This window comes from Urocampus carinirostris, chromosome 10 (assembly GCF_059441175.1).
Source record: "Urocampus carinirostris isolate Australia breed hairy pipefish chromosome 10, RoL_Ucar_1.0, whole genome shotgun sequence".
NCBI lineage: Eukaryota > Metazoa > Chordata > Actinopteri > Syngnathiformes > Syngnathidae > Urocampus > Urocampus carinirostris.
In genome coordinates this window covers 11196357-11212986 of record NC_142358.1, presented here as the reverse complement: position 1 = coordinate 11212986, position 16630 = coordinate 11196357, and the positions used below count along the sequence as shown (strand labels likewise).

Below are 16630 nucleotides of genomic sequence, written 5' to 3'. Positions count from 1 at the left end.
GCGCAGGCTGAATCTGTCGCGCAGATTGAACAGACTATTACTTTACCCAATAATGCATGCTTGTCAGAGTTTGTTGCAGGTAAAAGCACTTTTCTTTCTTTCTTTTTTTCTTCTTCAATGTTGAACTCATTTGTTGAATTTGCGTGAGCATTTGAGGCTGCTAATTAGAAAGTGAAGTTGCTCTCTAGTTATGCGTTCGGGGACATTTAGTAAATTTTGTTATTTTCTTTCTGTATTTTGCAGTAATAAATGTTCAAAATACACTATTTCAAGTCAAGTCAAGTCAAGTCACATTTATTTATATAGTCCTTAATCACAAAAATGTCTCAAATGACCGCACAGGATTACAATTACACAATTACCTGAGCTTATTTTTCACTGTATTGTTACGTTGTGAGAAGATTAACTTAGCCTAGTAAATCTGAATACTGTACTTACAAGACGTTTCAAACAACTGAAAAAGTTTGTTGAAAATTAGAAAGTTAACAATTGGTGTGTTCAAAAAAATATTAGGTTCTTAATGTCCTCTTAATGTAAACTCAAACAGAGCATATCTTGTCTGCCATGTGAAATAACATTTTACTTTTGCTTACTAAACTCCACTACCTGCTTAAAATTTAAACACTTTTTCCTAGGACTACAAGCAACTACCCAATGTTGGTTTCCTCCAATTCCTATTTAGGGTTATAATGTGCCCTGCAACTGGTTGGCAACCAGTTCAGGGTGTCCCCTGCCAACTGCTCGGAGATACCCGGGCTCCAGCACCCCCGCAACCCTACTGAGGATAAGCGGTGCAGATAATGTATGGATGGCTGGTTACAATGTTTATGTTAAACACAATTTATTTGTTTTATTTAGATTGATTTTGTCCTTTATTACCATATTTGGTATTAGAGTAATCCAAAGTAATCCAAGGTAATCAGTTATGCTATTTTAATTTGATAGTATTCGTATTATGTTTTTGATTACATGTTTCAACAGGTAACTAGTAACTGTATCGAAAGACATTTTTAAAGTAACACTCCAAACCCTAGCAGTGATTTTTTTGTATAAAATCAACTGACAACAAAACTGTTACAACAATCAAATATTAAAATATCATATTTTTGGGTGTAATGCACTCTTGTGTATAACACACGCCCCTATTTTTTTCCATCAAAATGAAAAACAAATTGTTTTAGCTCAAACTAAGCATGTAAGGGACAAATGTTGTTCAATATGTGCGACCCAGATTAAAATCATTTCTTGCCAATTTTTTCACTATGTTAGTCAGTGCCTTGCCATAATCATATTTTATTTCTATTACCATTTATATTTACTTTTATTGTATTTTGCCCATCGTGTGTGTCTGTGAATTAGGTGTTTTGGATTAATAGGTCGGGATAAAGGAAGCGGATTTTATTGTCTTATTGTACACTGAATGTTTTTGTATTGCACTTCAAGTGGCAATGTATTCCCTGAAAAGTACTTTACAAATTAATTTGATTTGATTTGATTTGATTTGACAATGTAAACTATGAAAACAATTCTAACATATATTTCACAATGTACTTATTTAATGTCCTTCAAAGTCCTATTCATCATCAGATACTACAAAGTTTCATTTACCTCGTCATGCTTTTTCCGTTGAATTATATCTTTGAAGACGACTTTCGATTTTCTCCGTTCTCTAATATTTGTTTCTGGTACTGATAGTGTGATATGTGATAAAACCGAATGCCTTTTCATATGTCATCTATATGTCTATACATCTATACGCAATGGTTAGGATTTGGTTCTCTCACCGCCACAACCAGGGTTTAAGTCCCATTGTATCCAATGTTTTGCGATTGTGGTCAGCGATATTTTCGACTGATCAATCAATGCACAAATACAGTAATATACTACTATACAACTGTGTGTACAGTATAATGGCTCAAAAAAAAAACCTCAATCCAAATGTGTCTATTTGTCCAGGGAGCCAGAAATAAGCTTGCTTTTCAAATGACATTGATCTTTTCATCAGAGAGCAAAAGTACGTCAGCTGAAAGTGTTTACAGCCCCCTCCGTCTCTTTCCATATAAAACGCCACTGCACTTGATTAAATGACAAAGTGAGATAAATAACTCAGGATCCCTTCAGCCGTAACCCTAGATCTGATGGACCGGTCCTATTATTATGTTTAAGCATTGCTCAAATACGAAAGTATACCATAAAAGCTCGTACAGTCACGCAAACCTATAATTATTGTATGCATTTTTAATCTTATTCTGCAGTATATAAGGCACAACAGGTTATAAGGCGCTCTTTCAAATTTCTGGCCAATATCGGATAATAAGGTACTCAATAACCAGAGGTCACTTTAATTACTGCACTACATTCAAAAAGTAGCAGGGTAACTTACTAAGTAATAAAGATAATAATAAAGTTACAAAAGATTATTAATAGCGCGTTACAGTTCTTGTTACAGAGAAGGAAAAAGACGCCTTCCAAGAACACGTTCCTTTGTAATGTCTTAGTCCAGGGATGTCAAACTGAGTTTGGCTGTGGGGCCAGATCCAGACTTTCTGTTCTCAGGGTTAAAGTTTACCTTTGTTTTTCAGTATTATGCTTTACCATTCCGGATACTTACGTATGTTATATGAACATGACATGGGATCTATTTTAAGTGTAACACATTTATTCATAAACAATAGGTAAATAATGATTTTCATGTTAAGCACTGAATGCTTTAACTGGTTTATTTTAACATTCGAGTGAATTCACTTTTACACCTCAACTCACTCACCACGCTATACAAACTCAAGCGGGAGCTATGAAAAAAATATTACACTTACATTAATTGCCTTTATCGTTTGCAATAGATGAAAAAAGAAAAACAAAAGTTTTAGCATTGCATGAGAAATAAGATCACACTACATCAGATCTGGACCTACTAAATCTGAGAGTATGTCCTTTACTGCCATCTTGTGGCCAGAGGGAGCATTTGGTTTACATTTACTTGGAAAAATCCATGCCTTTTGATAGAAATGACTTGGAGAAGCGCTTCTTTTTTGACGTACTCAGAAATGTTAGTACCAAAACTGCACATGACTTATTCCTTCCTGGTATTCTCTACCCCTTTCTGCCAGATGAGATCAACTCAGAAGGTTTCAGTGTGGCCGGTGGCCTTCGTGGGCGGCCTGCGCTACGAGTCCCCGAAAGTGAATGCGAACGGGAAGGTTTACGGCTGGAAGACAGTTTTCGACCCTCACCGGCCCTTCGCCATCGACATGGCCGGCTTCGCCATCAACATGCGGCTCATCCTCTTCAAGCCGCAGGCGTACTTCAAGCTACGCGGGGTAAAGGGAGGCTACCAGGAGAGTAGTTTGCTGCGGGAACTCGTCACGCTCAACGACCTGGAACCCAAAGCGGCCAATTGCACTAAGGTAATTCCATGCTTTTTTATGGTTCGTAGGATACTTTTAGTGGCCCAGAGCTGCTCATGGTTAGGAAAGATCCACAACTTTGAATCAGGATTGTAAAATAGAGATGAGGCTTGAAAATGAACATGGACTGCTAAATGTGATACATTTATGATCACTTTGTAATCTCAGTAATCTCATATCATAATTCTGACCAACTAAATAACTGTAAGGCGGATGACGCTTCGTGTCCCGCTGCGTGCTTAGTTCAACGTCTACAGTTCCGCTGAGAATTTTGGACAAAGAAAGAGCTGAAGACAGCATCTCTGATGTGGACTTTAGTTTCGATGGAACAAATTCTGAAATAAAAAGCAATAAAAGACAAAGAAAAAAAGGAAATAAACTGAATATTCTGGGCAAAGACAAAGTCCTCCTCAGACAAGCATAAAAAAAGGCTGCCGAATGTTTTTATTGAAAAGGGACGTTGTTTAACAAGTCAAAAAAAATAAAAAAAAATAAAAAAAAAAAATATATATATATATATATATATATATATATATATATATATATATATAATGGGCTCCAGCACCCCCGCGACCCTACTGAGGATAAGCGGTGCAGCTGATGAGATGAAATGGGATCTGTACGCCAAATTAATTGAAATCTTTTTGATGATGTATTTATTTAATAATTAATTTTAAATCAAACAAATTTGAGTAACATATGACTATATTCCTAAATAATATTGCACTTTTATGATGACACTTTTCTCATATGTGTTGTAGCTGTAATTGCTACACGTTTTCAATATCTGCAACAAGATTGATTCCGACATATCACTAGAAGGCCTAGTTGGGAAATGCATGGCCTGCCACTGGTATGGCACATATACCAAGAAAGATTTTTATATTTGTAATGAAAAAGATTACTTTTTTTAAAATGGTCCCATCACTGAAATGCAGTAGGCATGAATTACGACCCTCTGATGTGATTGTATGAAATTAATAAGAATGTATAATTACGTTCCCATGCACCATAATAGCCGTCGGTAGTTCCCGCTTGAAAAAAGCTCTCTCCAGTCAGCCTCAGGGCTACAACTCACCAGCATCAAGACGCCAAGTATTCAAAACCAGAAAAATATTCCCTTTCTGTCAGCCAGCCTGTTCTTGACCTCCCTAGCCATTCATGAGGGTGAATGAAAGGCAGGAAAATCAGGAACTGCTGAGAGAGCGGAACAGGAGCTCAGGGAAGGGCGGCAGCCGAGGGTGGTGGGCAGCGAGGTCGCAACATTGTGCTGATTACAGATGAGGAAGACTGAGAGAAGGGGCTGATTTAGACACGAGCAAAAAAAAAAATATGGCTTCTTTACTCGTGTGACGGTTAACCTCATTTATACCTGTGCAGTCGGAACCCAAAGTCCATAAAACACCACATAAATAATTCAGTGGAGTGGCAGCCAGTTGACAGGAAGGGACTCTTATCTATAAAAAGTGACCTTGGGTTTCTTCAAAGGAGTTTTATGAGTTGAATGTTTATATCGGAAGAGCCAAATATAAACAAGATCCTATACTTGTACCAATATAAGGCCCATTTTTTTCTTCGAGACAGCCATTAACAGGCATGAACAAGAAAGAAATGTATTTTTAGAATATAGTAATTTAATGCAAAATTGAGGAAAATGTTATAATGCAGTAAACTGGGTAGCGGTCGTATTCAGTTACCCACTGTAGCTTGTCTCAAATGAATTGCTTTCAAATGATGCAGAGGGCATCTTTGGACGCAATACAATGGAAATTCCTACTGAAAGTAATGCCTTGGATGCAATAAATTTTATTTTACACATTTTTATATGACACAAATGTGTCATATAATTATTTAATAATAAACGTAATCATTCCTTCTGTCATGCAAAAAAAAAACTATCTGTGTTTGTTCGTTATCTTAATTTTCCCTTACTGGTTATTTAAAGTACAAATCATTGTTATATCCATCAATATAAAATGAATTAGTGCTTAAATGTAAGAAGCTGTAGAACATTGATTTTGTAGATGGAACTGTTTTTCACATGACTGGAGTAATATAATTAAACAAAGTATACTCATGATGTGCAATTAATTCTATTTAAGTCAATAAATAACATTTTTACTACATTGTCTTTGTTTATTAAAAGCTCCATTTTGGTTGTTTCTCTTCCTTTTCTCTCCTTTTTGTACTTAGTTTTTTTCTTTTTTTAATGTCTCATCTCATCTCATTTGCTACACCGCTTATCCTCATTAGGGTCGCCCAGCAATCATCGGGCAGTGGGCAGGGGACACCCTGAACTGGTTGCCAGCCAATCGCAGGGCACACGGGGACAGACAACTCACTCGCTCATTCACACCTAGGGACAATTTGGACCATCCAATTCACATGAAATGCATGTTTTTGGAATGTGGGAGGAAACCGGAGTGCCCGGAGGAAACCCACGCAAGCACGGGGAGAACATACAAACTCCGCACAGGAAGTCTGGAGTTGGATTTAAACCCACGCAGGAGGTTCCCAAGACATGAATTGTGCCGCACATGCGCTAACCACTGCGCCGCCGTGCTGCCCTTTTTTAATGTATTTTTCTTTATTTTCTTTTTTGTTTTTCCCCCTTTGTTTTTGTTTTACAGATTTTTGCATATGGCTTTGACATAATTACAACATGAAGACATTTTTTTCCATCATTGTTGGATAAAAACGTGTCATTATAAGCGGTTTGTTGGGAAAGTATTTGGTCTTCATTTATTGATTGGCCCAAACTATCAAACCACTGCTGGTAGCAGTACCTCATATCGTCCTGGTGACTTATACTTAATGGTCTAGTATTTCAAGTTAAGTCATTTTTATTTGTATAGCCCTTAATGACAAAAAGTCTCAAAGGGCTGCAGTATGAATTAAAATGGTATTAAAGATCACTACATATTAACTCAATATGCCAAAACGTACAAATACGTTTTCAGAAGCATTGTCCCTGAGTGCCAAAACGTAAAATTAGTTTTTTTCATATTTTATATATATGTGTATATATATATATATATATATATATATATATATATATATATATATATATATATATATATATATATATATATATATATATATATATATATATTGAATGGGTTGACATTGCTCATCTGTAAGTATCAAGCTTTTGGGAATGATTTTAGTATGACAAATCAACATTTGATGGAAGGGGTTAAATTTGATCGGATCTTTGTCCACTCATCGAGGAGCCCAGCTTCATAGTGTTTCTTCCTATATCTGCCAAATGAGTGAGCGTAGGCGGCCCTACATGGCGAGAAGGCGTAGTGAAGTAGTTTGGTGAGAGTAGCGAGATATAGACAAATAGTAACTCTTAACAACAGCTACCTCTTCAACAGAGCTTATTTGTTTTAAAACATAGATGACGAAGTAGGACCTCAGGAACGCGGTCGCTCCAGCATCATGATCGCCATGGTGAACAAAATTGCGTGATAGAACATCAGGTTCTGAAACGTTCTTCCTGATGTTATGCATTGTTCATGCATAGTTCTTGCAATAAATTGTTATTTCACCAGCAAAGTGCCCTTGTGTTTAAGGAAAGCATTGTTTCACAAAAAGCCCCAGTGAAAGTTCTGCTTGAAATGCTTCAGTTCACACAGAGCTATTTTTTCAGAGATTTTCTTGGAAACCAGATTTTTCTAGAAACTTAGCAATGTTCAGCTGTTATTTCATCAACAATGGTAAAAGCTGGAAACAAAATGAGGGCTCTTTCTTTTGATATGTCCTATGCCTATATAGCTTCCGAACTCAATTTTCCCAATTCGAGAAAAACATCTGGCATTGAATGAGTTATAAGGACGATTAATATTATAAATAATGATATCATTTGTATTGTGGATTCAGAACTTAGTTTTGCTTTTTAACAAGCTTATACTGGGGCAAAAATTGTAGGGAAATGGATTCTAATTATTCTTCTGTATCCATCCATTAGTCCGTCCGCCTATTGAAAGGACACTTATATGATGTCTCCTTTCTCCTTCCATCTGCATTCGAACCTTTTCCCATCAAGTAGCTTTTAACGCAGCAGCAACAACACAACACAGAGTGCAGTTGAAAGACGCCGCCGAGTGAAGTCACGCATGTTGTTTTCTTTTTATTCCTAGATACTTGTTTGGCACACTAGAACAGAGAAGCCCTTCCTGGTAAATGAAGGGAAAAAAGGATTTACAGACCCAAATGTGGAGATCTAACGACTCTTTATGGTGAGTAGAACTTTACAAAGTTATACTAGAGAAAATACATTTCCCTGGAAATCTTGCTCAGTTCAAGTATCACATTTTATATTCGATATACATATTTAACTGTTTTTCTCATTAAAATAGAATTATACCATGCCTAAAGAAACAGTGTGTAATATTTAGTTCCTCCTCATGGTACTAAAAACTTTCATTCTGTAAAAAAAACACACTGATTTAAAAACCAGGAAAAACCATACTACTAATGTTGATTTTTATTTTTTTTGAAAAAGAGAGATAGGTCAAGAAATTCGTATTTAAATTTGCACTAGGAGACTCCCCTTAACAACATAGTGCCATCTAGTGGTCAAATTTTACACACTGTGGCTTTAAAATTGTCAGAGGTATGTCAGGATTATTTTGCCTTTTTTAGATATATATTTTTTAATTTTTGGAGGAATAGTTTTGTGAGATAAACACAATATATCTCGAAAGACATAGTGTATTACTTAGCATATCCTAGTGGTAAAAAAGACTTAAAAGCAATACTGGTTTAATAACAATAAGCAAAATTACTTTAACTATCATATGAAGGTGAATTTAATTAAATACTAGTTGGTTGATATATTTGTGTTTATTTTACATTAACATGAGGCTCACTTAAGGGGAGCTGGCATGATTGTTTGTCATCTTGCTGCTACAGGTACTCCCAAAAACTGAAAAAAGCTTGGTTGGGCAAAAAAAGTTTTAACAAAATTGAAGCGGTTTCGTCACTTTGAGACGTAGTTTGCATTCTTGTTTGTGCTTTCTAGCACTCATTTTCATTTGCACTACACGATACAGTGACATCTAGTGGACTAATATCACGCGATGTCCCTTTGAAATGAGAAAAATATGAACTGCTGTCCTGCCATATATCTCATCATTTCAAAAAGATTTTGTCCACACTAATGGATCAAGTTACTATAACTTGAAACTCGATTATTATACTTGTTCTACTGTTTTTTTTTAAAGATGACTTTTTACCGTGTTCTAGGATTTAATATGATGCTATTACAAATACCTCTCAAACTTTGAATTAATCCTCATTCAAAAAACCCCAAAATTATAAAATGTATTAGATCAACTCTGCCTGACGCTGCTGTGGATTTTCATACATTTGTATTGTGTATTATCTAGCTCCTGGTTCAAAAAATAAAACTAAAAAAATAAAAACTCTATTCCTCAAAAAAATAATATTGTTTTGAATATTAAAAAAAGAGTGCATGTTTTTTAAAAAATGTGTAGGTTAAAAAAAAATTACATTACAGGAGCCTCACCTAAAGGGAGCTGACTCAAATGTTTGTCATCTTGCTGCTACGAAAAAAAAAATTGTCAAGAGCCTGAGCAAAAAAAGTCTAGAAAAATGGTGCAGTTTCTTCACTTTGAGTTTAGTTTGTATTCTTCCTTTTACTTTGTAACACTCGTTTTCTGTGCCACTAAACAACACGGCGACATCTAGTGGTCAAATATTACGGAGTGTCCCTTTAGAATGAGAAAAATCATCTGCCGTCCTGCGGTATTCCTTATCATTTTAAAATAAACTTTGTTACACTGGTGCATCAAAAAATTATAACTTCAAACGTGACTATTATAATTGTACTACTTTGTTTCTCAAAAAATGACTTTTTACAATGCACTACTATTTGCTATTATAGTGTTGAGGATTATCTCATGTACTTGGAAATTGTCATCATTGAAAGTACCCCCAAAAATGTAATATAGATTCTTCATGGCTATACCATGGATAATTTATTTAATGAATACATCAAAATCCAAATTGAATTCAAATTTAAAAAAGCTCAAATGACAGAAACGGTTAGAAGGTGTTACAGTTTGCCTTGCTAACATCAACCACATGGGAACATAGGAAATGAGAACATATTGCTCTCCAGAATGGAAATGACACTTTATTAAAGACTTGACACATTTCTTGTCTTTTCATTAGCCTGTTAGAGAAAGTGTAACCCTAAGTGTAAGACTCTGCCGCCTTCACAACACCTCCCACTCCCAAAAACAAATAGAAACGTGCTGCATGAGCTAGTGTGATTTTGGTTGCCATGACTACCTGGGATGGAGCTTTTTGATTGGACTGGCGAAAGCAGAAAGAACAATTTACCTGAATCGCTGTTCTGTTGTTCTTCCCGATTCAAGCTTAGATGCCTTGTTCAGTAAAAGTATCTACAGTGCCTGGTGAAACTATTGGCTCACAAAAACGGTATCATATTTTCGCATTTCAGGCTTCAAACTTAAAGCTAGAACTGAACATTTGAGACACATTCATGAAGTGTTTCCAAATTATTGCAACATTTTATATTATATTTACTGCCCAAAAAACTGAGTAGATGTTGCAAACGGTTGGCCCCCTGTTCTGTCAGCTACCTTGCTCCAGAGGTACCCTGATGACTTCTGAATGATCCAATGTCGACCTAAATGACTTACAATGACAAACAGAGTGCATTATGTCTCTGTGATGGGCCACGACGTCTGTGAAAGCAGACACTGGGGAACACTCAGCATTATGAAAACCAAAGATAACACACCTGGCAGGTCAGGGATAGGGTTATGTAAAAGTTCAGTGCAGGAATGTGGTCCCAAAAAAATTTACAACATTTGCATATCACCCAGAGCACTGCGCAAGCAATAATATCAAAATGGAGACATCATAAAACCACTGCAAATCAACCAAGACCTGGCCATCATCTCTCCACACTTTCAGGTCAAACATGGAGAAAACTAATCAGAGAACCAACCAAGAGGTAGATTATCATGTTGGTTGTCCTGCAGGCACACATAGCAGAGGTGGGATATTACAGATTAATCCAGTTTCTATTGATTTTAATTGGAAAACGTGTTTCGATTTACGATTTTATTATACAACGTCACTGCTGAAAGTGTGTAGAGCTACCACTGTATATATAATATGAGCTGTTTTGAAATGTAGTTACTTTGGTTCATTTGCCTGATAAACACACAGAAATAGTTAGATAATAGCAGTTTTACTAATGAAATTCAAACACAGCAGTGCTGTTATTTTTGTGTGTGTGTGTGTGTGTGTGTGTGTGTGTGTGTGTGTGTGTGTGTGTGTGTGTGTGTGTGTGTGTGAAGATAGATACATGCATCCAAATATTTACAGGCACGGTCAATTTTCCTGAATTTGTCTTACATCAGGCAATCTCAAACCTGTTTCTCTCCTTTCAGGTCAATCTCTCATCCTGCTGTTGCCTTTTTCTGTTGCAGACGTTTTGTCCCGGCAGTGCAGAACCCGCGTTGACGAAGATGGCCTTTCAGGTCCTACATATGCGTCATTTTCCGAGAAACGGATAAAGGCGTCCCATTGTATTCTATCAAAGCACAGATTGACGAAAGGAGTCTTTCATTTATGAGCTCCTCAAAAGAGACATCGTCAAGGACGCCTCATTCTGCGGTGCTCGCGTCCAACGGCGGAAACCTGATGAAAAAGTCAGGTTCCCCCCCAATAAAAATCACTCGAACAAACTTGAAATGGCAAGGAATTCACCCGGGAAGGAAGAACAATGACAATATGTGAACTGTCCATCTTTGAGATTTTACTCCGAACAAAACACTGGAAGGGAAGGAATGTTTTTTTTAAACAATGTGAGGTTTGCTTTAATTTAATCAAATGTGTTTAGGTGTTGACAAAAACTACTGACCCATACATTTACATTTACCGTGTTTTCCACACTATAACTTGCTCTGGAGTAGAATTCGCACTAGCCAACAAATGCATAATTAAGAAGGAAACATATATAAGTCGTACTTGGATGGAAAGGCAATTTAAAATAAACATAAAATAGAGAACAACAGGCTTAATAAGTGTACCATATACAATCTTAGCATGTATGTTATTATCTTAGACACGCTCAAATACATCAGCAATGACGTAACGTATCAAGAGCTCACTCCAAATCGCTAAATCGGATAAAAAATTTGTTTTTGTGTCGCTTTTACCAGTAAAAAACTCAACTTAAGACGATAAGCTGCTTCCTCCTTTCGCTTTCCCCTCAACAACAGGGCAAGGTTGAAATTATTAACACAGTCCTAGAGCGCCCTCTTGCGGTGAAGTTAAATTAGCATGCGAAATTTATACCGTAATGAACATTTAAAATTCAATGATATAATGATATGTTAATTATTTCACATATAAGTCTCACCGGAGTATAAGTCGCACCCCCAGCCAAACTATGAAAAAAACTGCGATTTATAGTCTGGAAAATACACTACCATATTTCGTGCATTTTATTCACCATAAACACATGCCGCAGTTGGAAATATAAATTTAAAAAAAATAATTTAAAAAAAATTGCACCTTTTACTTAGCACTAAAAACTATACTGATGGTATTTCTTTGTTATGTTGTCTGTAAATAGAAATTCTTCATGGGAGCAATCAGGAAAAATGTATTGTAAAACACTGTATTTTTGTGGGTCCATTTCGACAAATACAGTAACAGCACAGTCAGGTGTTTGGTCAAACGTGCAGTTTGTATTTGAAAAATATCATGCTGAATATCCCGGTTATTATTTTTCATTACGCTTTCGGTTTCTGGATGCACAGCCACAAGATTTGAACGAGTCTTTCACTTCCATTGACGGATAAACCCGTCCAAAATGTATTTAGGCATACAAAGCACTGAAAAACTTAACTCATCATTAAGGTTGTCTGTAAATTTGTATTATCTCATTTTGAAGTCTCTGAGCCAAAAAAGAAATCTTACACACCCTTAAAGGGACAGAGTGTGAATAAACAACTACATAAAAGTGCATTTAAAATACTCATTGATCGAGAAATTTGCATGTAATTTACATTACATGAGCCTCGCCGTGAGGAGGCTGACATAATACTCCGCCATCTTGCTGTTACAGGTACCTAAAAACAGACCTTGAAAAACGCTTAGCAAAAAGTATAAGAAAAAATGATGTGGTATGGTCATTTTGAGTCTCCATCGATGGTTTTCTTCCTTGTGCTTTTTAGCACTCGTTTTTGGTTGCACTACACAATACAGCAATATCTAATGGTCAAATAATACACACTTTCCCTTTAGATAAATAAATGGGTATCCCTTGGATATACCTTAAAACAATTAGTCATATCCTTGGCAAATGTACGCAAAAATATAAAAAACGTTCGAATTTGAGTCCAGCAAGTCCTAGATTTACACAACTTCCTGAATTTAATGCCGTAGTGCATTCTCCTATGATTGTATTTATTGGGGGATTGTTCGTGGTTCCTCCAGTGACTTTCTGTGAAAAATGTTTTATATGAAGTATTTTCAAGTAAATTTTGACTTACGTGAAAAAATGGCAGAAGCTTGTTAACTGAGGACTTCCTGTATTTCAAAGTAAAAGGTCGAACCTCAATACTTTTCTAACAATGTAAACTGAACAATTCTCTTTTTGATGTGTTTTAATGGCCATGACAAAAGCAATTTGGTTTTCATGAATTCCTCTCAAAGGGACACTTTGTAATATTTAGCCACTAGAAGTCGCTGTATTGTGTCATTCATCCTAAAAGAAGTGCTGCAAAGCACAAGGATTAATACAAACTACGGAGACTCCGAGTGACCCATTTTTTTGCCCAGCCTTTCGCATGTTATTTGTTTTTTGGGGGCGAGATAACGGACAATCATCTTAGCTCAATCTGGGTAAAGCTTATGTTATGTCAAATACATAAAAAAAATCTTAACTTATGAGTATTTATTTAAAAAAAAACTATATATGATGGTTGAATTTTGTTTATTATTCAAACCAATATTGTTTTTTCAATGAACAAGCATCATGGCCGTCTGTTCCCGGTCTTGGCATTTTCGGGCTTAGTTTCCGGGCTTGGCATTGCGAGGTTGTCGGGGCTGTGGTTTGTTTAAAAAGCCACTGGGGAGTGCCCATGAGCAGTATGACCGCATGCAGCTCCAGGGTCGCTTGTACACGAAAGCAGATGTGTATCACATGTGTTGATATTTATTGGGCTACCTTGACACAAAACCTAGCTTAAGACACTCCCAGAGGCCTGAAGTACCACTGTGTTAATTGTAACAAAAATTGGTTCTGCATGCAAATCAGAATTAATATAATAGTCTAGATGAACTTGTTTTACAGCTAGGAGGCGCAAAATATGACACAATGTTCCTTTAGAACTGATTTTTTTTTTTTTACTTATCACTGGAAAATATTACGTAAAACAGTGGTCGTCAACCTTTTCTGTACCACATCGATATTCACGCCGCCCAAACTGATAATAAATTTTTTTATTATAACAATAACAATAATAAACCCCTAGAGATCGGAATGACATAGGTAAAGGCATTAGATTTGATCTCATCATTACACTATTTTTACTCATGGTATCACGTTGAATACTCTTTGGCTGTTCCCATTATATTCCATCACACCATTGTACAACGTGGCACCGTAAACATCGTGGGATGCTAAGACAAAATGCCTTTTCCTTTTGTCATCCACAATCCAAGTGGCCAAGTGATTAGGATTCTGCGTTGGCATTGGGGGTTCAATTACCGCTCTATCCAATAATAATAATAATAATAATAATAATTTCCTTTGTATTGTCATTCTTTGTAACAATGTACACAGAACGAAATGTCGATACACCTGACCCGTTGTAGCGAGCCGATGCAGCCGCAGCCAACAGAGGGCGCCGCCATTTTTACCAATGTTATAAGTCTTAGGTATGACTCGGCCGAGGCGCGAACCTGCTGAGCAAATGAGGTCAGCAATACTAGTCTGGTGATTTATCATTGCTCATCTGCGCTGATAAATTACCGTAAAATCAATATGTAACGCTGACCATTCATAGTACTCTTACATTTTATGGAGAATTATACTCAATTTTAAACTTGAGTAACTTTTGGAAATCTGAAACATGAAGTATACAGTGGTACCTCTACTTACAAATATAATACGTTCTGGGAGTATCTTCGTAATCTGAAAAATTCTGAGACTTCATAGAATTGCAAAATGTCTTTAATTTGGGCTGATTGAATGATGGCTATGTCTTTCTCTTGCCGGAAACCGACCTCTTCCTCATCTCTTAACTGTGGCGGTGACACAAAGAGCATGCTGGGAACATGCATGCGCACTGGTTGCCAGGCAGATTTGAAGCGATAGCCAGTATGTTTACGTCCGGGAAACTCTGGGAGCAACGTATAGCAGCGCGTACTGCACCGTATTTTTTTTTACTTTGTAACTAGTGGCAATATTTTACCGTCCAGGTACTTCGTAACCTGAAACTTAGAGACGTTCTTAAGTAAAGGTACCACGGTAACAGTAAAGTTTACCGGATTTTGAAATTTCGCAGCACTATTACACATTTTAGATGAACACATCCGTCAAAGTATTGCCACATTCCTAATGATCTTATTTATGAGTATACAGACTTCATGCACAAACTCAGCTGTAGACAAGAGCGGTCGTATAAAGCTCCTGTGCTCGATGACAGTAATAACCGCGTACATTTTCAACCCCATAAGTCAGAGCTTATCTTAACGGCGCCGGGCAGAGGCAGTTGGAGACAATCCAAACGCTGAGTTGGGTTTCAAACACACTGGCATCAGTGCATAAAGATTGTTCTAGTTAAAGATCACGTTGGAGTACACCAAGATGCCGTCTCGAAAGAGGACAAAAACTCAAATCCTGGCTGCTTTTATTTACTGTCTGGTTGTGTGCTTTTATCACATCATGCAATGTTATCTCTATTTTTTGTATTTATGTATTTATTTGAGGTACGGGTGTGCAATAAATTCCTGGCACTGTCTGCCCACTATCAAACAGCATGCCCACAAACTGTTAAAGTTACCATGTGGAGAAAAAAATCTGAATCAGCAATAGTGTATTTAAAGGATTCCAAAAGTTGTGAATTGTCCGTGAATTCCATCCAGCATTAGGCAGCTTCGAGGAGCCATCGGCGGCGCGGCTTTTTCCCTATTTAACGTCGCTCGATGAGCATTACTGGCCCTCACAGGGGCTTTGAAGGCACAATTCCCTCCGCGTGAGCTCTTTCTCATTCCTTCATCTTCACACTCATGCTCATGTGAATCACACTTTATGCATGGGACTCTTTCAAAGTTGTCCGATTGCCTCTGCGAGTTTGTCTCAGAGGATGACGCTAGTTCAAGAATCGAGAAAAAATAAACAAGGACATCTACTAAAAAACGGCTATGTGTTCAGTTATTTCTGCATCTATTTACACAATTGGGTTAGTAAATAAAGCCACGAGAATAGAAATTGTTGGGTCCTCTCATTATTACTGATTGGAAATGTTGGGCACGTAACTGAAAATCAACAGTTACTCGTTACCTAATTCAAAAAGTAATTTATTTACCTCCTAAATGACAAACACAGTCCGAAGGCAAAATCCGATTCATCATTAGATACATAAAACTGTTGTTTCCCTCGTCTAGGTTTTTCCCCCCTTTTTTCATCTTTCCCAACAACTTTGTTTAGTTTTCATTCTCTAACATTTGTTTCCAACACTATGAGTAAAAATTGTGTGATAATGACATTATATCTAATGCCTTTTCACTGTCATCTGTATCACTAATGGTCTAATTAAAATAATGATAACAATATTTGGTTTTACGCCTCTCAGGTCACCCAAGGTCGCTGAACATAGAATATAAAACAACAATCAAACAAGAATAAAACAAGCAAGAAATAGATACCGAATAATAACAAAGTAAAAAGTAAAAAAAGGGGGGAGGGTTATGTGAAGCAGCTGATTCTGAATAGACAAGTCTGAAGAGGGGGCAGCACAATGGCTAGGTGGTTAGCATGCAGCCCCACAGTGCGGAGGTTCAGGTTTCAAGTCCAGCTATGGCAGCCTCCTCGTGTGGAGTTTGCAGGTTCTCCCCGTGCCTGCGTGGGTTTCAATTGTCTGAATGAGTGAGTAAGTTGTCTGTCTCTGTGTGCCTGCTGGCAACCAGTTCAGGGTGTC

General features: G+C 36.9%; 1 protein-coding gene across 2 annotated transcripts in view; it reads left to right on the top strand.

Moving 5' to 3' along the window:
• Nucleotides 1-12587, top strand: part of b3gat1a (beta-1,3-glucuronyltransferase 1 (glucuronosyltransferase P) a) — a 154006-nt gene extending 141419 nt beyond the window's left edge. For both annotated transcript variants that reach the window (XM_088345199.1, XM_088345200.1), the window contains 3 exons: nucleotides 3111-3407; nucleotides 7553-7651; nucleotides 10904-12587. In XM_088345199.1, the coding sequence (XP_088201325.1) occupies nucleotides 3111-3407; nucleotides 7553-7639 (384 nt within the window). In that variant the 3' untranslated portion in view covers nucleotides 7640-7651; nucleotides 10904-12587. The remainder of the gene's footprint in view (nucleotides 1-3110; nucleotides 3408-7552; nucleotides 7652-10903) is intronic.
• The last annotated feature ends 4043 nt before the right edge of the window (nucleotides 12588-16630 follow it).